This window comes from Megalobrama amblycephala, linkage group LG14, assembly GCF_018812025.1.
Source record: "Megalobrama amblycephala isolate DHTTF-2021 linkage group LG14, ASM1881202v1, whole genome shotgun sequence".
In the NCBI taxonomy this organism is placed as follows: domain Eukaryota; kingdom Metazoa; phylum Chordata; class Actinopteri; order Cypriniformes; family Xenocyprididae; genus Megalobrama; species Megalobrama amblycephala.
Genome location: NC_063057.1, coordinates 8,561,086 through 8,587,090, shown reverse-complemented (window position 1 = coordinate 8,587,090; position 26,005 = coordinate 8,561,086). Strand labels below are relative to the sequence as shown.

At 37.6% G+C, this 26,005-nt stretch overlaps 1 protein-coding gene across 3 annotated transcripts; it reads left to right on the top strand.

Moving 5' to 3' along the window:
* Positions 1-1,377: 1,377 nt before the first annotated feature.
* Positions 1,378-25,906, top strand: tspan12 (tetraspanin 12). Of its 3 annotated transcripts, XM_048155839.1 has the most exons (8): positions 1,379-1,876; positions 2,347-2,478; positions 4,000-4,082; positions 6,811-6,946; positions 16,551-16,616; positions 18,346-18,453; positions 19,215-19,358; positions 24,544-25,906. In XM_048155839.1, exons 2-8 carry the CDS (start codon positions 2,413-2,415, stop codon positions 24,844-24,846), a joined length of 906 nt encoding a protein of 301 aa, XP_048011796.1. In that variant the 5' UTR covers positions 1,379-1,876; positions 2,347-2,412; the 3' UTR covers positions 24,847-25,906. The 3 variants fall into 3 exon arrangements, with proteins under 3 accessions (XP_048011797.1, XP_048011798.1, XP_048011796.1); XM_048155840.1 differs by lacking the exon at positions 16,551-16,616 and having other exon boundaries at positions 1,378-1,876; XM_048155841.1 differs by lacking the exon at positions 18,346-18,453 and having other exon boundaries at positions 1,378-1,876.
* The last annotated feature ends 99 nt before the right edge of the window (positions 25,907-26,005 follow it).

Here is a 26,005-nt window from a genome sequence, read left to right as displayed (position 1 = left end):
ATTTTAAAACATTCTCTATGACATTATATGTAAAGTTTATGTGTTTACACTATATTTTTAGTACTATAGGCAAACTACTTTGCTTTTAAGCACAGACAATGTCCTTGCCAAGCCAACCTGTCTTTATCACTTCCATGGAGACAGATGTGGAAAAGACGGTTGTGGAAATGACATTTTCCCCCTTTCCCTCTAATATCTCATGTTTAACTAGCCTGTTAGTGTTAGTTTTAGAGTTAGCATTAAATAATCTCAAATATCACCTGATGAAATTGTAAAAATCCAGAAATGTTTCCGTCAGAATGAATTATGAGCGGTTCAGAAATGACATACAATAAACATACTCGCAGTATTTCTCATATTTACCTTGATATATCTCCAATTTATTAACCTCTGCTGGGACCATTCTTTCATTCAGCCATGTGGTTTCCTCTGGAGTGTCAGTTACAATGGTTACTGAGGATACAAATCTAGAGCACTGAGCCTGGGATTGTATTTAATGCAGAGGTGTGGAAATGACAGTGAACCCAAGGGACAAGTGTTCAACATGTTTAAAATATGTCAAATTGAAAAGAAATATTAAAAAAATATATTAGATTTGAATGAATTGGGTTATAATTCATACTTTCTGTTTGAATTTAAAATTATATCAGTATTAGATTTTAAGTGAGATAAGGTTGAAGACCCAAAGTCTGGCCTAGGGACAGAGGCAAAATAGTAAAAAACGCATATAAAATGCCTCCTATTTTATATAAAACAACAGAATTTAACAATTATTTTTTATACATAGGTTCCCCTACACATGTAATAAGTGTGAAAAAAAAAAAAAAAGTGGAAATGTTTTTTAGTTTTTTTAATATCTGTCAAGGACAGAAAAAGTACCATAGTTGGAGAATCACCCATATACACCTATGGCTTGAGGGTGAGTAAATCATGGGATTATTTTCATTTTTGGGTGAACTATCCCTTTAACCTACAACAACAGCAAAAATCTATTCCACCAAGACTAACATTGTCATATCCATTACCATGCTAAAAATCTTCAGAGAGTTGTCATGATAGAACTGGAATTGATACTAGTATATAGTTACTATCAATAAATAGCCTGCTAGTACACATTGCATAGTAACTAGTAAAACTGGAATAGGTTCTAGTAGTAGCAACAACTGGAATACATACAGTAGACTGAAGTGAAAAGTTGATATCTGAACAACATGTCAAAAAAAGTTGCTTTTACCTATCAACTGCTTATTATGCTGTTTACTGCATATAGTATCAACATGGACATTAGTTGGTTTAAAGAAATAAATGTTAAATCAGCTTGCCATAGTCGGGATGACCCAGAGTTTGCCTTTAGGACCCGGAGGCACTGCTGCTCCGGATGACACTCCGCGCGTTTGGAGTGAAAGTCTCTTACATGCACAAGTTAAACAACACTTGTGGAAAGGCGAGGTGTACACAGCTGGCCCTGACTGGAGTATATAACGCCTGGAATGACAGTAGCAGTGAATGGACCTCAGCGAACACGCCCGACTATTGCGCGCAGCTCCGTTAGGAATATCAATAAGATTTTACATTGCAGGCGCAACTACGTTTGAGGAGTTTCCTGCAACTTCATGCTGGACATAATATAAAGGAGTTGTCTGTGCTGTACTTTCCAAACTTCTTTTTCTTGTTCTCTTTCGGATACTTTTTTTATGGTGTGGAAAAGTGTCCTGAGTGATCCAGGTTAATTTAAGCACCCTTCAAGAAGAGAAAGTTCCAAACTGTTGCTGTTTTTAAAAGCACATGTTGCTTTTTAAACCTCCCACTGATATTTACAGCATTATACCAAGACATTCTGGATGCGCACTGAACGCGCACAAGGACTTATGACATGGTAGGATTTCAAAAACCTCCTATAAAACATCTCAAATAGCCTAAGATGATTTACTGGTTCCTCAGCATGTCCAAATTGGTCTTCATGTGGTTTTAGCATGGTTTAGGATGCATTTAGCTGCTCTACGATGGTCTCACAGTCTGACCAAGCTGGTCTTTAGATGTTATTAGGTAGTTTAAGATGCTCTTCCCGCCTGGTCAGCTGGCCTTGGTTGGTTTAAGATGGCCTAAGGTGGTTTAAGATGGTCTCCCGGCATGATCAAGCTGGTATTTAGGTAGTTTAGCAGGTTGTAATGTGATAAGCTTGCCAAAACTGATTTAGAACCAACCAAGAGCCCAACCTTACCAGGCTATGAGACCAAGTTTCTGAAGCAGCCTTATGTTCCTCTTAAAATCTTAAGCAAGCTGTATATGATTGTTAAACTTTTTAAAAAATGCTTTATGCATATTCAAACTGACTTTTCCCCTCAGCGGTTATGGTGCCTTGGTGGCAGAAGTTAAAATGAGGTCTTTTGGCGAGCAGTTGGTGCGCTCAGAATGGCCCGGGAGGATTCGGTGAAATGTCTGCGCTGTCTGCTCTACGCGCTCAACTTTCTCTTCTGGGTAAGACGAGTCCAAGTCGGAGCAGGTGGCCGAGCGAGCGCTCACGTTACATGGCACGGTGCTGCTGTGCGCTCTGCGCTCTCCAAGACGCGCAACAGCCACTCACTCGCCAACACACGCGCAATCTGTTCCCTCCCGCCCCATCCTATGTTATCTTTATGTAGACGACAGCCTGAATCCCAGCTATGCTAGAATGGCACACAGCTCACATTCTGCTGCGGCTGCTATTTTTAGGGAATTAAATGTGATAAGCACCAGGGTGTGTTTTTAGACCAAGAATGCCTGCGTAGGGCAAACTAAACCCATGCCACTAATATTGCTGCATGTCAAACATAGCACGGTACCTAAATAGGTTTCCAAGCCAACCATGTACACAAACATAGATCCATGTTTTTTAATATCGAGAGGCCGCAATAGACAGCTAAAATGCATGAATTTTACTTATCAAACCAAGTGGCATCTGTGAAGAAAATGATGCTAGACTGTCTTTCAGAACTAATTTCACTTTTTTGACCCAATTTTATGATTATCAGCTGGTCCAAACATGATTATTAGTCACACAGGTGTAGTTCATGATGTTCCACACTGTAAAAAATTATTTTCATGATTTATCACAAAACTTTTTTTTTTGTTGTTAAATCAACTTAGATAATTAATGTGGTTCAAATAGCATAATATTTTGAGATTCTGTTGATTAAACCAATTGCCTTTATTGTATTAACTCAAATTTTTCATTTAAATGAACTCAAAATTTTAAGGCAACCAGGTAACTTACTTTTTTTTAAGTTAAACCAACAATTTTTTATTACAGTGCACTAACATTTGGCAGCCAGAAGGTGTCTAAATATTTTGTACTCTAATTTTAAATATGAAATAATAAATTAAATGTACATTAAATCAAAATCTAAAAAATATATACAAATGAATATAAGACAAAGCAACATAATATTTAAATATATAAATAAAAAATATACAATAGTAACCAAAAGTGATATCGGGAGGGGATATTTGTTTTTAATGAAATATCAAAATATAAATATTTTATATTATTGAAATATTTTAAATATGAGGGAAAAAAACAAAACACTAAACTTGGTTAAGGTATTTATCTGACAAAATTATTTGGCAAAAAAAACAAACTACAGCTACATGTTTTATTTTACAATGAAAAATTGCATAGAAAAACAAAAAGCATGATCAGTTATTAATATTTTGTTGGTTCTCTCTTGTTTTTGCATGTGTTCATAATGTCTTGTATGACAGCCTGGCCAAAAATTATGTCTGCACAATTTGGCACGTTTCATTGCTTTACCACAAATAAAACAACTGACATCAAGCAAAAGTACGCAATATGCTTACAAAATCTTTATCAAATTTTTAATAATATTTGGATAAAGGGTGAAGATGTCAATTTTCATAAAGGCCAGACATCACTTTTGACCACTACTGTAAATGAAAACTTAAAAAATCCATGTGAATAAGTATGGTTTATGTACTGTGTTTTCTTCTCTTTTTTTCAAGCTTATGGCCCTGTGTGTGTTGGGAGTGTCTGCCTGCCTCAGGGATCACTTGAACAATGTGCTTACCTTAACCGCCGACACCAGGTGAGTGGTAGCGGATGGACAGGTGTGAGCCGTAAAATCCTTTCATTCGGGGCAGCGGCCCATGTAAAGGTCTAATTTACTGTTTTCCCACTTTTCAGCTGGTCTGGATCAAATTGCCTTGAGCTTATGAAGTAATTACAAGCATGAATGAAGTGTGCAGAAGAAATCAGATAAATGCATTTAGTTGCCAGTGGAGATAGGGCCTGGGTTGAGAACCATTAATTTGTGTATGTTTTGTAATCATGTAGTTTTTTTCCTTTCAAAACCCTCTCAAGCATTAAAGAAAAACTCAGCAAAAATGGTGGACAAATCCCAAAAGTACCAATATTATCCTGGAGGCGAATAATGTGTAATTAGTGTTGACAAAAAGCAATTTATCACCAAGATGTGTATTATAATTTGGAGTCCTTACTGATCCCTCTGTGGGCCACATCAAGACATGAATGGGAATCAACAAAGAGAAAATAGTATTAAAACCTGATTGTGCACAACAAATAGGTTTTCCTCAGTAACATGCCGAGTCAGCTCTCCTTTGATGACTGTAAACAATCTCATCTCTGCAGAATGAAACATAATAGGATATCAACCAGAGTAGAACATTTCAGATTTATACAGATGTATGCGATATTTAATTAGATATTTAACTCAGGAAATATGCAGTACAAGTTAAGCTCAATCAACAGCCCTTGTGACATAATGTTAATTATGTTAATTTTCATTAAAGGAAAAATAGAGGTTACAGTGCGGCACTTATAATGTACCAATTTGGAGGATTTAAAAGGTGTGAAGCTTTAAATTGTATAAAAACAAATTGTTCTGTTAAAACTTGAAACTCTTAAAGGTAAAAGTGTGAAAAAAAAAATAACAGTCATTTTAGTATTTTAGGGTCTACAGCGTTGCGAAAGTGTAGAATTGGATATAAGTTTACACAGAAAAGGTTAGTAAGCATTTTTTTCACACTAATGGTATGCTTACACGACAATGATGTACTAAAAATGGAAAAGTGTTTCCTTCATGTTTTTTTGCATACAGACCACAATGTTTCAAAATGATCCCATTCACATGGATCCGCGAAAATGACAAAAAATGCTGTATTATGCATACCAGGCCAGTAGATGGCGATGTCAATTTGTAAAGAAACGCTATGCGTCTATAGACTGTCACCGTTTCCACAAATTCACGTTTTTGTAGTTTACACTGAGACTATAACAATATAGTAAAAAGAAGTAAAAAGTTTTCAATTTTTAGTTGAAAACAGTGTGGTGTAAATGGCCCCTAAAATCATATTGTTTACATCTTGTTGCTATATTATTGAAATAGTATTTTAAATTGCCCTAGAACCAGTTTTAACAAGATGTAATATAAGTCTAAGGTGTCCCCTGAACGTGTCTGTGAAGTTTCAGCTCAAAATACCCCATAGATTTTTTTTTATTAATTTTTTTAACTGCCTATTTTGAGCCATAATTATATATGCACCGATTCAGTGCGCGGCCCCTTTAAATCTCACGCTCCCCCGCCCCCAAGCTCTCGACTGCCTTAACCAGCATAAACAAAGTTCACACAGCTAATATAACCCTCAAAATGGATCTTTACAAAGTGTTCGTCATGCATGCTGCATGCATACATCGATTCCTGTGAGTATAGTATTTATTTGGATGTTTACATTTGATTCTGAATGAGTTTGATGGTGCTCCGTGGCTTGGAGAGATTTATAAAGAATGAAGCTGTGTTTATGAATTATACAGTCTACAAGTGTTTAATAATGAAAATAGCGACGGCTCTCTTGTCTCCATGAATACAGTAAGAAACGATGGTAACTTTAACCACATTTAACAGTACATTAGCAACATGCTAACGAAACATTTAGAAAGACAATTTAAAAATATCACTAAAAATATCATGATATCATGGATCATGTCAGTTATTATTGCTCCATATAACATTTTTCGCTATTGTTCTTGCTTGCTTACCTAGTCTGATGATTCAGCTGTGCACAGATCCCGTTAATACTGGCTGCCCTTGTCTAATGCCTTGAACATGGGCTGGCATATGCAAATATTGGGGTCATACATATTAATGATCCCGACTGTTATGTAACAGTCGGTGTTATGTTGAGATTCGCCTGTTCTTCGGAGGTCTTTTAAACAAATGAGATTTACATAATAAGGAGGAAACAATGGTGTTTGAGACTCACTGTATGTCATTTCCATGTACTGAACTCTTGTTATTCATCTATGCCGAGGTAAATTCAATTTTTCACTCGATGGCACCTTTAATGTTTACAAATTGTCCCCAATTCCATTGCAAGTGTCTCGCTGGGACAACAGATTTTTGCTTTTTTAAAGAAAAAGAGGGACACATGGATTTTTTCGTTGTTATTATTATTACAACATCATGCCACAAAAGCTGAGCTTAAAGTATTCTGAATCCAGAAAACTTCTTTAAACTGTAACTTTCCCATGTCTTCCTTAGTGAAAACAGTGTTGCATCTCTGGTTCTAAAACTGGTGCATAAGACAGCCAAACAGAAGTAGAGACAGCAAGAGACAGGAAGAGAGAGAGTTTGCATTCCTACAGAGTATAATCACTGTTTATTTGCAACTGGTGTATTACTCAAATATGCTGCCCTATGAGAGAAGGAAGAGGCAAGTGAGCAGGATGGACCGATAAATAAACAAAAAGCCTGCCAAGAAATGACTGTTCCCCTCTCTCTCTCTCTTTTCCTCAAGACTGGAGGAGGCAGCCGTTCTCACATACTCCCCCGTCGTCCATCCTGTCGTCATCGCCGTGTGCTGTTTTCTAATCATCGTGGCCATGGTAGGCTACTGTGGCACGCTCAAGTGCAATCTGCTCCTACTGTCTTGGGTAAGTAGAACTGGGAAGAGAAGAAAACAAAAGACAAGCACAGCAGGAACATTGTGTGGTGTGGAATGTGTGTGGTTTTGTGTACCGAGAATATTTTAAGTTTAGCTGGCACTGACGTTGTTGACCCCAACCACCCTCGAACCAGATTCAAACAAGTCTTGCTTTCTTTATCCACACATCCCCGCAGAGACCACTGCATCTTCACTTTATACACTAGAGGGGAGTAGAGAGAGATATCACATCCTTAAAATCACCCTGAACCCATTGTACTTCCATGTGAAACAGGCGCCGAATATGCCTACTTTCATACTATAGTAGTCGAACAACAGTATGTGAGCCGAGCAGTATGTCCGAATTCATTAAACAGGCGAAGAGTATCCAGATGACCTATTACTTCTGGCAAGACTCTGAAGTGTGCATACTTTACTATCCCATGAGGACACGGGAGAGGACTTGTAAATAGAGATGAAGCGATGCGACTGACGCCATAGGTCACATGACTGTGACAACAAGGTGGATGTAGTGCGTCCGAATTTCATTCATACTATATAGAACATACTTTTTTAAGTAAGTTTCAAACCAAATGTAGTACCTAGTATACAGTATGCAATTTTGTACTCAGCAAGGGTGTTTGACTTGATTTTATTCATTGGTTAATTGATTACATTGTAAAAAAAAAAAGAGTGACATATACGAGAATTGAATCAGGTGACTAAAACATAAGCGGCCTTGATGTCAGCAAGAGGAAAGTTATTTTAGAGTAAAGCAAGTTTTCACTTTTTGATGAAAGACTATTTATACTATGAAAAAGATATTTAATATCTGAGCTGCTCACTTTTTTTATATTTTTATTAAGAAAACACAAAAATATTAATATTTTTAGTACATTTTTTATGAAGACTTAACATTTTTGCTTTTTTTTTTGGAATAACATGTAATGATTATTCATGCATTAAGGATGTGAATAAGTAAAATTTTTTGGGTCATTAAGTTGACTACAATTGACCATATTTGCCATGATCTATTTTTTATGATGTAACAAAAGCCCTGCAGGCAGAAAAAGTCATGTTAGCTAATAATATCATACAATAACATCTAATCAAATCCTATTGAATGCGTTTACAGTAACTTCCTACATTATTTCCCACCAAATATCATTTTTCACTTGGAAATATGTCTTTGTTGTTTTTGACTCTCTGCTGCAGATATTTGTGTTCAAAGCTAGCATGACTCATTATGGCCACAGGAAGTCACTTCTTACCGTATTCTCAGCTCATAACTACACTGGAATGCTACATTTCTTATATTAGATGTTATGGTGCACCCTGCGTGTAGTTATGCGTATCATCAGAATGTGTGTGTCAGATGATAATAACCCCCTCAGACACTTGTAGAAACTCGCTCTATAGGTTATGGAGGCCGTAAAGCTTATGTGTCTCTGAGACAAAGAGTTAGACAGGAGTAATGTATGAGCACTGAACATCACTCAACATGATAGACTGTCAAGGAAGGCCAAATACAGGCCACATAGTTATATCCATTGTGAGAGATTTTTGTGTTTTTTAGACGGATATGTTAGTGACATTGTGACTTCTGAAATGCCACGATCTTGACAGGCTGTTAGCACAGATGATATAAATGATTTTAGTGAGGAAGGAAAATCCACCCTCTATCTGACCCTTAGAAATAAACAGGCTGCTTTTTCTGCTTTAAAGAGACAGTCCACCCAAAAATGATAATTCTGTCATCATTTACTCACCCTTATGCTGTTCAAAAACTCATTTGATGTAGAGCACAAAGAAAGATATTTAACAAAGTGTCCAGACTGCTCTTTTCCCTTCAATGAAAGTTACATTTATGTAATTTAATTGTTTAAAGGGGTGGTTCAATGGTTTTTTTCTACACTGTAAAAAATTACTGTGATTTTAACAGTAAAAGACTGTAAAAATGCTGCGGTGAAAAACTGTTAATTGGTTTACAGAAAGTTTCCGTACTATATACGGTGAATAACTGTAATAGATCTAACGGTACATTTAATGTAATTTTACGGTAAAATACCGTTAAATTCACAGTTTTTGAAAGTGAAAAATAACAATTCATTGTAAAATTTACAGTGAAAAACCGTAAATTGACATTCCCACAATTCCCTGCGTGACACTTCACATTTGATATATTTTCATTGAAATAACTCTGTTTCTTCTTGGTTTTTCTCATTTTTTTCTAATCAGTTATGTACATTAGGGTTTTATGTTACATCTAATTTTGTTAAATTAATGTTTATTGCATTTTTAAAATTTCATGCATGTTACCATGATGGTGTTTAGTGTGTGTGTGAATGACACTGTGTGCACCTTCTATATATTAGTATTATCCTCCTCAGCTTGTGGAAAAGCTGCTTGTGATGAACTTTGATTCATCATGTGACTCTTATCACCACTGTGTTTGGTGACTGTCAGTGTATTATAAAGATACAAAACAGATATTAGTACTTCATTAGGCTGGTAAATTAACATTATATCAGTTAATGAAATATGTTATTTTACCGTAAATTTTACTGGGATTTTTTTTTACAGTGTACTGAAATCCAATGTTAAATATACATATTTAAAATGTAAAATTCACGTGTAACTCCGTAAGTATGTTTACGGTTTGATGTCATTTTTACAGTATTGTTCTGGTAACCACAGCTGCCGGTATTTTTCCGTAGAAACAACGGGATTTTTTTTACAGTGTAGGCTTTTTGGGGCGCAGTTTAACATGTCTTAATGCTTCGTTTTTTTGAAAACGCTGTATTTTTCATATATTTTAGCTTTATTCTACACCTCTGTTTCCACTGTCATATGAACGGCTCGTTTGACTTCCTGCTTCTATGAAGCCACTCCCTCCGAACCACGCAATATGCTCAGATTGGTCGCCTGCCCCAGTGTATCCAGAGCCATCGTGATTCGCTGAAGCGTCTGGAAACGCCACGCCCCTTACCATTTGTTACCGGTTATATTGTATGCTCAATTTGATTATATTGCTGTATTAAATTGAGCCCGAATCAGACCCAGATGAACAGCAATCATGGCTTTTAAAGGACGTTTAAGAATGGTATTTCATTTAGTATTTGTGTCAAAGTGTTTAGATGCTGTCACTGCTGTTTGTTAGCTTTCAATATACAGTTTTATCCTGATTAAATCTTTACTGTAGCCAAATACATGACTGAGTAGTCGCATTTTTGTAATTTTGCATTTAATTTATAGCATGAACATCTGTTTGTCTATGAACATAGATGTTTGTTGGTGTTTGTTGGAGAAGTATGCACTATAATACAGCTAACTGGCTAGCGAAGCAAAAACGAGTTGCTCTTTGTCCTTGATGCAACCAAAAATAGCAACAGAACTATATGTTTACAAGACATGTACAAAGTAAAAACAATAAAACCTACTTACAGTTAGGGGCCCATAAACAGCAGCTTAAAGTGGGAACTGCTCCATCTTTCAGTAAATGCCTAGCTTTGTGCAAATCCAGCATTGAACTTGTGTAGATTCTGGAAGCTGTCTTCAGCGCTGCATCCAGTGTAGAATATATCAAAGATTACAATGGGTTCTATTATCTTTTGAGGCACCGCGCCGCTCGTGTCCGGTGTACACAACTCTTCCGCTTTCATTATGCTGCATGACATGGCCTCGCCAACTTTGTTGCATGTTTCCGGGGGCGTGTTTTGCAGGGTTTATGATGTCACCAACCCGGGAAGAAGCTCGTTGTAGTCCAAACTGGTTGTTTTTGTAGCCAATAAACTTTAAAGGTCCCGTTCTTCGTGATCCCATCTTTCAAACTTTAGTTAGTGTGTAATGTTGTTGTTAGAGTATAAATAAAATCTGTAAAATTTTAAAGCTCAAAGTTCAATGCCAAGCGAGATATTTTATTTAACAGAAGTCGCCTACATCGAACGGCCAGTTTGGACTACATCCCTCTACTTCCTTCTTTAATGACGTCACTAAAACAGTTTTTTGACTAACCTCCGCCCACAGGAATACACAAGAGTTGCGTTTGTAGAGTGTGTTTGTCGCCATGTCGTCGAAACGCTGTTATTTTCATCCCGCAGTCCAATCACCGGGTCTGATTCCGGCTCAAATTGATAGGGTAAAATTAAAGACATGTTTACAATAACACTGAGCGCGTGCATCTCCATGTTATGGTAAGAGGCGTGACCTTTCCGGGCAAGGTTCGCTAAGCTGCTGTCAAATCACAACACAGGAACCGCTGGCACAATCAGAACTCATTACGTATTTCTGAAGGAGGGACTTCATAGAACAAGGAAGTCATCAGCCCGTTTTTATGACAGTGGAAACAGCGGTATACAGATAAGTAAATTATGTGAAAAATACTGTATTTTTTTACACGCGAAACATGAACACATGTTATATTGCACACTATAAACACAATAAAAGTTTCAAAAAACCACGAAAAACGGGACCTTTAAAAGACAATATCACCGTTTGCATTGAACTTTCAGCGCTGTAACTTTGCAGATACTGTTTATGTTCAAGCAGCAACATCACACACTAACTAAAGTTAAAAAAGTGAAATCGCATTGAACCACCCCTTTAATATTTTTTTGGGTTACACTTTATTTTACAGTGCCATGGTTACATTGCAATTACTCAAATAAGTACTGAGTACTATTAATTAACTACATGTACTTACTATAGAGTTACAGTTAGGGTTAGGGTTTGGTTTAAGGTTAGTTACTTATAATTATGCATAATTTACTGTTATTACTATAATAAGTACATGTAGTAATATGTAAGTACGGCACTGTAAAATAAAGTTACCATTTTTTGTGCTAATATACTTTAGCACAAAAAAGTATTATACTATTATCAATATTATATGAAAATATTTGTAATATAATTTTTTTTTATCATTTTAAGATTTACTTATTATTAACATGTATATCATGTTAATAGTGGACTACTAGTAAAACTGATAAAAATTTGGAACCAAAAATTATTCAGACACCATGTTTTGCTTAAGTGTTTGACATAATTAAAATTATTTTTTTCTGACACAGTTTAACTCTGAGATCTTGTCATATTTTATTACCATTTTTTTAAACTATAGTGAATAAACTATATTAATGAATGAAATGTTCAAGGTGTCTGAATAAATTTTGGTTTGACTGTATATAAAATCTAAACCTTAATATAACATAAGGAAAACACTAGCATCAGATAACAAAAATACACAAATTAGAAGCATTTTCAAAGAGGCCTCAGACTTTTCAACCCCACTGTAATTTTAACCTAAAATCTTGATGGTACATAAGAAATGTTCATGTTTGTTATGCCTCAGATACCATTTTCCAGCTCCTATGAACATGTTGTACTGTTATTATTTCAATAGAGCAAGGATAATCCTGTTTTCTGTGCAATCGCCCCTTTTAAATGCTGTCAGTGTGTGACATTTAGAAGGCCAGCAAATCTATTTCATAATGATGAATTGACAACATCCTAGCATGAAGGGGGAGGAGAGATCAAGCAGAGGGTTGTTTTGTGGCTCTCAGTCCCAGGTGTGCGGCGGGCGAGAGGGTGGGGTTCCCGTCTGCTGACCCAGACTGAGGACCTGTTTTCTGGGACTCCTTTGCCCATCTCTCCCCCTCCTCCTCCTCTCTCTGGGTCTCCATTCATCTCCTCAGGAGCCTTTCTCCTCTCCTCTCTGCCCCAGTGGGCTTGTGTTACCCAGAGGCTCGGCGACAAACAATATTATCTGGCTAAGATACAATAGGTAAACCTATCCAGGAGGAGAGCGGGAAGACATGAAGAGAGGAGAGGCGCTTGGGTTACGTGGTCGCTCTATTCACCAGCCGCGCTCTCACCGAGTGCTGCGACCTGGCCGGACACACACATGCACATTAACTCAAACACTCTCACACACTCTTTGTCCTGTCAGAGCAAAGAAAAGGAGGAGGCAATCGAGAGATCAGGAGAGTAGAGAGGAGTTCATCTTGAATGGTGTATTTTCATTAATTATTTATTTACTGTCATTGTGCGAACAGCTTGTAACAAATCTTAAAAAACAAGAACTTCCCTGACTTCCTGAAAGCTTGTAGACTGATTTTTATGTGAAGGACTCCGGTCGTTTTTGTCAGGAAAAACAAAAGGATCTGACGTTTTCTTCCATTCAATGACACGTGACATGAATGCTTATATGGTCTGTCTGAATGCTCTATTTTAATTGGCTGGAAGGTGTGCAATATGTAAGGGATAATCCATGGCTAGCTGTATATTAAAAATTTTATTGCATACATTATAAATAAATCTCTAATGTTGGCCAATAACCAAATGGTACCAATTCACTGTGCATCCCTAAACTAATAGCGCATCTTTCCTCAATAAGTCACAATTTCAGGTGTCCATAGCATGGTTTGTTCAAATCTCTAAGTGTAAGTATGTCCAAAAGCACCAGTTTAATGACATTAACAGTAGCCATCTGTCAAAACAAATCTGATATGACTTAATAATCAACTCTGAATGCATCTCACTCTCATTCTGTTTGCATGAGGGGGTGTTAATTGTTCCGGTGAAAAGGAAATCCATCCATTTCGCCATGTCCTGTTTTCTGTAACAGTACTTGCCAAAAAATGTGTGAGTGTGAAAGAGGAAGAGTAAAACTCTCAACGAATCAATAAACCGAGAGGTCGCTGAGAGAATGTAACCTCTCTTACTCTACAAAAATGTGTGTGTTTGCAGATGAGCCAGCTTGTTGGGAACTTCCAGGGGTTATAAGTTCACACTGGACATATTTGAACGGCAGATATTAGCAGGGAAGGGTGTGAAGAGAAAAGGTTGTCATTTTTTTTGTGGTAGGCTTCTGATCAACTGGGCTGAAATGCTAACACAGGCATAGGATAGCCACAAATATTTAGATTCTACCAAATAAACAAGCTGTCAGACAGGGTCTGCTTTGAATGCTGCTCCTAACACTGTCATTCATCTTGATAATCCCTCTCAAAGTGTGTGTTCAACAGAGGGGAACTGTGCACGTTAAAGAGATTTTGAGAAAGACAGAGCGTGTTTGTCTTCAGAAAGGGAGGAGATGAGATGGATGTGTTAGTTTTCCCTAAAGACAAAATCTGTGCATGTGTGAATGCAAAAAAAAAAAAAGCATCTTATTGGAAAAGATTCTAAGATTCTCTTGTGTTCTATCCATCCATGCGTCCTGAAGATACTGCTTTAGAAACAATATATAAACAATTCAAATAGTAGTATATGCTACAATGTTATCACTATGTTCCCATTATGTTTCAAATTTAAAGGTGCCGTAGAATGTCTTTTCAAAAGATGTAATATAAGTCTAAGGTGCCCCCTGAATGTGTCTGAAGTTTCAGCTCAAAATACCCCATAGATTTTTTTTTTATTAATTTTTTTAACTGCCTATTTTGGGGCATCATTAAATATGAGCCGATTTAGGCTGCGGCCCCTTTAATTCTCGTGCTCCCCCGCCCCCCGGAGCTCGCGCTTGCCTTAAATAGCATGAAAAAAGTTCACACAGCTAATATAACCCTCAAAATGGATCTTTACAAAGTGTTCGTCTAATTGCGTAAGTATGGTATTTATTTGGATGTTTATATTTGATTCTGAATGAGTTTGATAGTGCTCCGTGGCTAAAGCTAACATTACACACTGTTGGAGAGATTTATAAAGAATGAAGTTGTGTTTATGCATTATACAGACTGCAAGTGTTTAAAAATGAAAATAGCGACGGCTCTTGTCTCCGTGAATACAGTAAGAAACGATGGTAACTTTAACCACATTTAACAGTACATTAGCAACATGCTAACAAAACATTTAGAAAGACAATTTACAAATATCACTAAAAATATCATGATATCATGGATCATGTCAGTTATTATTGCTCCATCTGCTATTTTTCACTGTTTTCCTTGCTTGCTTACCTAGTCTGATGATTCAGCTGTGCACATCCAGACGTTAATACTGGCTGCCCTTGTGTAATGCCTTGAACATTGGCTGGCATATGCAAATATTTGGGGGTGTGCATATTAATGATCCCGACTGTTAATTAACAGTCTGTGTTATGTTGAGATTCGCCTGTTCTTCGGAGGTCTTTTAAACAAATCAAATTTACACAAGGAGGACGAAACAATGGTGTTTGAGACTCACTGTATGTCATTTCCATGTACTGAACTCTTGTTATTCAACTATGCCAAGATAAATTCAATTTTTAATTCTAGGGCACCTTTAAAAGGATAGTTCACCCTTAAATGAAAATTCTGTCATTATTACTCATCCTCATGTCGTTCCAAATCCGTAAGACTTTCGTTCATCTTCAGGACACAAATGAAGATCTTTTTGATGAAGTCTGAGAGCTTTCTGTCTCTCAGTTGACAGTTGCACAACTACCGCTTTGACGCTTCAAAAAATTCATAAAGGGATTGTAAAACCTAATCCATATGAATTGAGCAGTTTAGTCAAGTTTTTCTGAAGAGACCCGATCGCTTTATATGATGAACAGATTTAATTTAGGCTTTTATTCACATACAAACATTGATCAGTGAACATAAACAGAAGCTCAACCAAACCTGTGTGATGCGTGAGAACAAACCGCATTGGTTCTTGCGGAAGCTCAAATGTACTGCGTAAGAAAATTGCACGCCAAGGTAACATGCTTGAGCTTCCGTTTACCACAACGGATGAGTGAGAGGATAAATGCTTTTATGTGAATTAGGGGCCATTTACATGACACCGTTTTCAACTAAAAATGGAAAACTTTTTATGCGTTTTGGCCATTCATTTACATGAGACACCATTTTGGTGGCCTAAAAAAAATGCAAACTTTTGAAAACGGGTTTCAAAGTGCAAGTTTAAACAATAAAAACGTGTAACTGTGAAAACAATGACATCATGCACTTGTGCATTACATGTTCAGTCTGTAGTGTTTCATCACTATCTAATGGCCTGCCAGCAGAATACAGCATTTTTAGTTATTTTGACAACGTTGTCGTCTGTACGCGGAAAACTCAAATTAATATCTTCTCCGTTTTAAGCATATTGTTGTCGTGTAAACGTACCCTAAAAGGCTACATTAAATCTGTTCATTAGCGATCTATTAAGCGACTAAACCGCTCAATTCATATGGATTGTTTTACGATCTCTTAATAAACTTTTTGAAGCGTCAAAGTGGTAGTTACATAGCTGTCTATGGAGGGACAGAGAGCTCTCAGATTTCATCAAAAAGATCTTAATTTGTGTTTTGAGCATGAACGAAAGTCTTACGAGTTTGGAATGACATGATGGTAAGTAATTAATTACATAATTTTCATTTTTGGGTGAACTATCCCTTTAATTGACATCCAATTATCAAATTTCATCACATGGAAGGTCAAATTGAGTGGGGTTATTCTGAACACAGCCTGTCACAATTATTTGAAACTCCCGAGAGATGATCTGAGAGACAAGATCCATGCGTATGTGAACAAGCACACACACTTTTCTCTCCTTTCTCTATGTCTGATCATCAACACCTTCCTTCTGCCCTATTGTTTCAGAAGATATTTTTAACCAAACATTTTTTTTTTTATCTGTGTGTGCGTTCACAGTATTTTGGCAGTCTGATGGTGATATTCTGCGTGGAGCTGGCCAGCGGAGTGTGGACATACGACGAGGTGCGTGGTGCTATGAATAAACAGGAATGCCTACTCTCTCCCCTCTCTCACGTCAACAACATGGCCGCCACATGGCCATTCCCAGGAGTAACGGAATAGGATCCGATTTCTGAACCGCCTGCTTGCGGTCTAATCTTAACTATTAAGACTTCAAAAGCCCGGCTCAAGCAGATTTCCTTTTGGGGAGTTAATAAGCAGAGCGTTTCCGTGTAAGTGTGTGCGAGTTGAGGAGGGAGTCACCTATGTAAATGCTCTAGTTGGCTCTTGAAGCAAGATGAGCATCAGGCTTTAAAGAAACCTGTCCTGGATCTGTGCAGACTAAAAGATTTGATCAGCAAGGGGAAAAGGGATTGCAGGTAGCATCTGCTTCTATTAGCCCAGGGATATGAGAGATAAGGCGCACCTCCAGGGGAAGATATCACACACACACCTGGCTTTAATCTAGCTTCTCTCACGCAGACATACACAGCTTCTCTTTCAAGACACGCTCTTATCACGAACCCAAAAATCCTTTGTTGGGTTTGATGGTCCTATTGTGCTGTTGTGGCCTAATGTGACCCCTGTGTGTGGGTGAGCATGTGGGCAATGAGCCTGTTTATTCTGCTGCTCTTGGCCTGGTTACATGTTACCAGTTGTATCAACAGTGCAACTTTCTTCGGTTTAAAGTCAACATGAAATGGCATTCGCAACCTATTTTATTTCTGAAATGTGATGTATTTCAGAGTGAAACTGGTTATTAAGGAAAAAAATTGTAAAATGAGACTTAATTTTGCAAATCATAAAAAAAGTGGTCATCCCATTCCAATGGCATCCATCCATCCATCCATCCATGGTTAGGGTTTGGGTTAGTTGTAATTATGCATAATTTACTATTATTACTATAGTAAGTACATGTAGTAACTTTTAACTATGTCACCTTAAAATAAGGTGTTACCGAAAGTTTTTTTTCCCAGATATTTTATACCTTTATAATATTTTTATTTTTTTCCAGTATAAATGGTTCTTTATACATGAAAATAGGGATTCCTTTTGGCTGATCTTGGCCAATTTTTGACAGACTCTCAAATATGATAAAAGTAATTTTGTGGGTGTAGCATTTTGATGAAATATTACAAAGACATTTTTTTCCTTTAGAATCAGCCAAAAGGAAAATCATTTCATGGGTAGAGCATTTTGATTAAATATTTCAAAGGCTTTTTTTTTCTTTAGAATAACCTGCAGTCGTGAATGTTCACAATGAGGCCGGGAATATGTATTAATAAAGTAAATAGTTGATTCGATTGTGATTTCATGTTGACTTTAACTGTCCTGCTTTAGCAAGTTTTGCTGCCAAAAATAAAAGACGACACTCCTAGCCCCCGGGCATTGTGGGTACTTATCATATGCCCATCATAATGGTCTCTGAGGTGTGAAAAGAGAAATGTCTCATGGGGACTAGACTGTAAAATGCCAACTAGTATATAAACAACACATGCACGCACTTGTGAATAGGGCATTTCATAACAAGCCAATAAAATGGTCATAAGAGAGCCTAAAATTGGATGTGTGGGCGTGTGGATGGTCCTTTAAACTGCCTGGAAATTACATTGTTTTTGTTTTTTAGAAAACATAATTAATAACCGTGTAGGGAAATGATTTCATGTGATTACGCAATCACAAGGGCTTTAAATTTTCAAATGATGTCTTTATGAATATTTCTCCATAACTCCCACTCTCTCTCTTTCTTCAGCCTATGGTACAGAGGTCTGATATGATAAGTCTAAAGTCACGCATGCCTCATTTTGGCCTGCAGCGCTACCAGTGGCTCACACATGCCTGGAACTCTTTACAAACTGAGGTGAGGGGTCAAAATCATCACTAGTACTGCACCTCATCTAACACCTAACCACACACAATGCGACAAGTTGCTGGTGTCAAGTAATTGAACTGTTGTCAATGAAAGTGAAAATGCTGAATGATGGGCTCCAGGAACGTGGTTTGGAACCCCTGCCCTATATTAGTGCGCACTGTTTCTGAACTTCCCTGAAACACCTCGATTGTAGTCTTGAGTTTTCTTCCAGGAACAAACATGACACAATATTCCTCATTTTATTCCAGCCCAAGGCAAATGCAAAAAATGGGGCAAGGAGAAAGTTGCGGTTGAAAGTTGTTGAAAGTTGCGGTTATGGTAAGGGGCGTGACATTTCCGAAAACATGCTCAAAGCACATTGCAGTTTTTCGAAGGAAGAACTTTATGGAGACCAGAACTAAACAGGGATGTGTTTCCCAAAAGCATCGTTAGCCTATTAACATCGCAAGTAACTTTACCGAAACCTAGTTCAAATGGACATTCGCACACTGGTGTGGTTGGAATGACAGCTCTCAAGCTTTGGTTAAAAGCTAAGTTTTTTGTTTTTATGACATGTGGACCAAAAAAAATAAAATAAAAAAAATCAAGACACAATAGGTCCCCTTTAATCCTTTAACACACAGCTATGTGAAGCAAAATTCTGAACCAGTGAATGGAATACACAGGCCAATATTATGTAGATATCAAAAATATTCCCTTTCACTGTACAAAGTATAAAAAAAATGCTAACTTTTATACCTTCCTTACAGTTAAAGTGCTGTGGAGTGATTTACTTCACTGACTGGCTGGAAGTGACAGAGATGGAGTGGCCACCTGACTCCTGCTGCTCCGATCAGTATCCAGGGTGTGCCCGCAACGCCCACTACCATGACCTCAGTGACCTTTACCAGGAGGTGAGCTTACTTTTGATGCTGTAACCTGTAACCCCCACCCCTTTTTTCCCTGGAGGCAAGAGGCTATTTCAATAAATAAGGTTACAAAACCTCTCATGTGAGTCAATTTACCTATTTAATTGATATATCCTGGTGGAATTGATCAGTCAAACATGTTTGAACATGCCTAGACTTATGGCAACAGGGTCAAATGTTGATCATCTTGTACACTTCTGGTTTCTGCATGTAAAAGGCATAATATAAGGTCATTTATACTTGTGGAGGTGTAACATCTGGAAATAATAAATGTTCTCACATGAGGGGTCTTCTTACAAGTTGTTCAAGTGGGATCTCATGACACGTCTTAAAGGGTTAGTTCACCCAAAAATGAAAATTCTGTCATTTATTACTCACCCTCATGCCGTTCCACACCCGTAAGACCTTCGTTAATCTTCGGAACACAAATTAAGATATTTTAGTTGAAATCCGATGGCTTCCTCTCTCAAGATCCATAAACGTACTAAAAACATGTGATGGCCGATTTCAAAACACTGCTTCAGGAAGCATCGAAGCACAAATGAATCAGTGTATCGAATCTGCTGTTCGGAGCGCCAAAGTCACGTGATTTCAGCCGTTGGCAGTTTGACATGCGATCTGAATCATGATTCAATACACTGATTCATTTATGCTCCGATGCTTCATGAAGCAGTGTTTTGAAATCGGCCATCACTAAAGAAGTCGTTATTTTGTTTTTTTTGGTGCACCAAAAATACCCTCGTCGCTTTATAATATTAATATTAAACCACTGTACTCACATGAACCGATTTAAATATGTTTTTAGTACCTTTATGGATCTTAAGAGAGAGGAAGTGTCATTGCTCCCTATGGAGGCCTCACGTAGCCATCAGATTTCAACTAAAATATCTTAATTTGTGTTCCGGAGATTAATGAAGGTCTTAAGGGTGTGAAACGGCATGAGGGTGAATAATAAATGACAGAATTTTCATTTTTGGGTGAACTAACCCTTTAAGTCATGATGCAACAGCCAAAGATATTCGTTTGCATTTGTACATAGACAAACAATAAAAAAAAATATAGCCAAGTCTAACCTGGACAGACTGATAAATTTGCTAAATTTTTGTGGTGGACCAGTGTTAGACTTGTGTTCAATTTTATGGAAATAAAAAGAAAGCGACATTGACTTCTAAAGCCACTTTTTTGCGATGTCTATTCAATAATTTACTCATCTGTCACAATAGTGTCCTTTCATCTTAATTTGGGATCTTAACAAATATTGATAAGTGTTGAATAGCATGTAATTAATTTGATTAAAAATGTAAATTGATTGACGGCCCTAATTAAAACCTGACTTTGTAGCTGACTTTGTAAAAATGAGGCGAGGCAGCGGAGAGATTCACTTACCTGCTGAGCGTGTGCTTAATCAAGCTGTATTGCCAGTGAGTGTTATGAGCAACTCCAGCAGTGCAATTAAAGTCAGTCACGTAGTTCAGAGACGCACCTGTGTGTGGAGTACCAAAACACACAAACATCCATGTCTCATCCAGCCCCCTGCTCTTCAGATGCCCTGCCTGTGACACATCTGCCACACTATAGTTAAGTCTTTGAAGGTTTTGAAAAATGTTTAAAAAGCTTTGAAGTTTGAAGGTTTATAGGATAAAATGAGTTTTTATTCTCATAGCCAAAGAGATAGAACAATAGACTGACAGACAGACAGATAGATAGATAGATAGATAGATAGATAGATAGATAGATAGATAGATAGATAGATAGATAGATAGATAGATAGATAGATAGATAGATAGATAGATAGACACAACAATAGACAGAACGACAGACAGAACGACAGACAGACAGATAGACAGACAGATAGACAGATAGATAGATAGACAACAATAGACAGAACGACAGACAGAGCCACAGACAGAGTGACAGACAGACAGACAGACAGACAGACAGACAGACAGATAGATAGATAGATAGATAGATAGATAGATAGATAGATAGATAGATAGATAGATAGATAGATAGACACAACAATAGACAGAGCGACAGACAGACAGATAGATAGATAGATAGATAGATAGATAGATAGATAGATAGATAGATAGATAGATAGATAGATAGATAGATAGAACAATGGATAGACGGACGGACAGAACGACAGACAGAGCCACAGACAGACAGACAGACAGACAGACAGATAGATAGATAGATAGATAGATAGATAGATAGATAGATAGATAGATAGATAGATAGATAGATAGATAGATAGATAGATAGATAGATAGACGGACAGAACGACAGACAGAGCCACAGACAGACAGACAGACAGAGCCACAGACAGATAGATAGATAGATAGATAGATAGATAGATAGATAGATAGATAGAACAATGGATAGACAGACGGACAGACAGAGCCACAGACAGACAGACAGACAGATAGATAGATAGATAGATAGATAGCAGACAGACAGAGTGATAGATATATAGATAGATAGATAGATAGATAGATAGATAGATAGATAGATAGACAGACAGACGGACAGAACGACAGACAGAGCCACAGACAGACAGACAGAGCCACAGACAGACAGACAGACAGACAGACAGACAGACAGACAGACAGACAGATAGATAGATAGATAGATAGATAGATAGATAGATAGATAGATAGATAGATAGAACAATGGATAGACGGACGGACAGAACGACAGACAGAGCCACAGGCAGACAGACAGACAGATAGATAGATAGATAGATAGCAGACAGACAGAGTGATAGATATATAGATAGATAGATAGATAGATAGACAGACGGACAGAACGACAGACAGAGCCACAGACAGACAGACAGACAGACAGACAGAGCCACAGACAGACAGACAGACAGACAGACAGACAGACAGACAGACAGACAGATAGATAGATAGATAGATAGATAGATAGAACAATGGATAGACGGACAGACAGAACGACAGACAGAGCCACAGACAGACAGACAGACAGATAGATAGATAGATAGATAGATAGATAGCAGACAGACAGAGTGATAGATATATAGATAGATAGATAGATAGATAGATAGATAGATAGATAGATAGACAGACGGACAGAACGACAGACAGAGCCACAGACAGACAGACAGACAGACAGACAGAGCCACAGACAGACAGACAGACAGACAGACAGATAGATAGATAGATAGATAGATAGATAGATAGATAGATAGATAGATAGATAGATAGAACAATGGATAGACGGACGGACAGAACGACAGACAGAGCCACAGACAGACAGACAGACAGATAGATAGATAGATAGATAGATAGCAGACAGACAGAGTGATAGATAGATAGATAGATAGATAGATAGATAGATAGATAGACAGACGGACAGAACGACAGACAGAGCCACAGACAGACAGAGCCACAGACAGACAGACAGACAGACAGACAGACAGATAGATAGATAGATAGATAGATAGATAGATAGATAGATAGATAGATAGATAGATAGATAGATAGATAGAACAATGGATAGACGGACGGACAGAACGACAGACAGAGCCACAGACAGACAGACAGACAGACAGACAGACAGACAGACAGATAGATAGATAGATAGATAGATAGATAGATAGATAGATAGATAGATAGACAGACAGACAACAATAGACAGACAGACAGACAGACAGACAGACAGATAGATAGATAGATAGATAGATAGATAGATAGATAGATAGATAGATAGATAGACAGACAGACACAACAATAGACAGACAGAGCGACAGACAGAGACACAACAATCAGACAAACAGACAGATAGATAGGCAGATAGACAGTCAGACAGAGCAACAGACAGATTGACAGACAGAGCGACAGACAGACAGACAGACACAACAATAGACAGACAGAGTGGCCAATTCAATTCAAATTCACAATTATGAACTGAAAAGGAGCATTTTTTACATTTCGTAATTTTGCCCAACCCTGTTACACATACATATCTGGTCCCTTTGCTCAGTCTGAACCATTGTCCTTGGAAAAAGAGGCTAATTTTTATCTTTAGTACAGTAAACATTGTAAACAGTGTGTTTGTGGTAAAACAGCCAGCAGAGCCAAGCCTTTCAGACAGGTCCCACAGCAGAAGAGTAAAAGCAGGGCTTTGTTTAATAAGACGGGAACATTGATCACTATGGGGAGAGTTAGGACTGAAGGACTGAGGGTGTGGAGACTGATCCTCGCCCACTTCCTGTCTCTATGTCTTTGTCTGTCTTTCTGAGTGGATGACAGAGGAATTGCTCCACAGTATAAATCGCTCACTAACAGGAAATAGTTTACCTGCTCTTCAACTCTTCAACATAGGAAATACCCCAAAACACGCAGGCACACACGCGAGCGGATGAGCGTCACATTGCTAGCATATTTGTGTGGCAGCTGTTGTAGGGGAAAGGTGCATGAAAACAAACTATTAAAGCAGAAGGGTGATTTTTTTCTGTTACTTTCTCACATCAGTTAATGTGAAGAGACAACAGTGATACATTAGAAGGCTTTTTCCACATTGTTTGTTTGACTGGCCCGACATAAATCTAAAATATTTGAATTCTGAATATTGAAACAGGATGCAATTAGAGAAAAATGTAAATGGATACTTGATTTGATCCCTTGGGAATTGATTGGATTGTGAAAAGTGGGCATAATGTAGGTAGGCTAAGAATGTAGCTAATGTTAATTTGCTTAAACAATGGCTAAATAGCTTTGGCTATTGTGGTAACATATTCAAAACTAGGAATTCGCTGATGTCAGGGAAAAAGGAAAGTAGTTTAAATTTTTTTGTTTTTTTTTTTCCTTTGGAATTGTATTATTAGAGCTTCATTAAACTAGGAAAGAAATGATTAAACAAAAATTAGTGTCCTGGCCAAGAAAGCAAAATAAATAATAAAATAAAATAAAATAAAAAATTAAGAAATCATTTAAAAAAAATAGTAAACCTTTACAACATTTACAAGTTGATAAATCTTCCACCAATATGGATTAAAGTTTAAAATAAAATAAGATAAAAATTTTCCAACCTTTAGTTTGTTTGAATATTCCAACCCAGAAACATGCATTAAGAAAATAAATAGTCATATATATATAAAAGTTATTTGATGTTGACATAACTATACTACATTTGTTTTCAACAGGGTTGTGGTCCCAAGATCTACAGTTTTATCCGGGGCACCAAGCAGTTGCAGGTGTTGAGGTTCTTGGGCGTGTCGATCGGAGTGGCCCAGATCTTAGCCATGACGTTGACTGTGACACTACTATGGGCTCTTTATTACGACCACAAACCACCTGACCCAGCATCCCCGGATGCTTTAATCCACACGCACAGCCCAGCAGAAGACCCCCTGAAGCCCAGCCACTCACACCCACGAGCGCCTGAGGCCTGGGCCAATGCGCCCACCAACGGACACACCCAGTTTGAGATGGAGCAGCTTTCCTAGCAGTGACTTGATGGTGACCCATCAGCTGCTGGAGACACTAAAAATGATGTTCCTGCCCTCTACCGACACTGAACGGACAGCAGTGAACTGGACCAGAAAATGGACCTTGTGGAAGTAGTTCTGGGTGCCTGGATGACAAGATTTAGATGGCGTGAACGGTTTTATAGAAAACTTTATATACCTGTGGTTAAAGCGGCTTTTGTGGTCATTACAAGGAAAGATGAAGAGGATTTACTGGGTTCTTCCAAAATAAAGCCATTGCCTCTGTCTCTATGGACTTGAATTCTCCACAGGGAGGTTTCTGGAATGAACCATTTTCGCATAAATCTTCCTTCCTCTCAATGGAACGGGCCATCACCACTCACATTGACCTGGTTGCAAACCACTAAACCGCGTACACACTTTACGATTTAGAAAATCTGCAATCTTGTTAGTCAAAATTTAGCATTATGATCACAATTTACCTCAAGTTTGTTTAAAAAAAATCATAAATTCCTTCTTTCACCAAGCTATGACATTCAGACAATTTTTTTTTTCTTTACTAGAGCAAAGGTTTGTGTGGTACTTTTTAACATTTGTGTTTGAGCATTCAAATTCATTTAAAGGAAAAGACAAAACAAAAACAGCCTGCCTTGGCTTTTACACAAGATCTGACCCAGCATTTTGACAATCAACAGTCATAAAGGACAGAACCATCTAGGTCACTGTTTTCCACTCTCTCACACTCACACATGCACACACACTTGGACACAAGTCTTAATGCGATTGTTCAGATGGGATGGAATGAAAACGTTGCTGCTAAAAGCTCATCGTGAAGATACTAGGATACTTTTGTGCGGATTTTCATGTCTTAATTTAACAGCTCTGTGATATGATTCATATGGACTGATGCACTAAAGAGTGTTTTAGATCTTAAAAGTAGTATTAATTTTCTATGCAGTAATAGTCTGCACACAGCATAGGTTATAAGAAGGCTAAACTCTGTTGAAGGTTTGAGAAACCTCTTATGAAACTTGCATGTGAATCACAGTGAATTAAATACGAAGACATGTTTTTTGAAGCCAGTGTGTTTGTTCACAACATCTTAGCTAACCTGAAATGTACCCTGAAAAGTTTTTATTTATTCATTATGGATGAATCAAACGAGATGGTCTTGAAC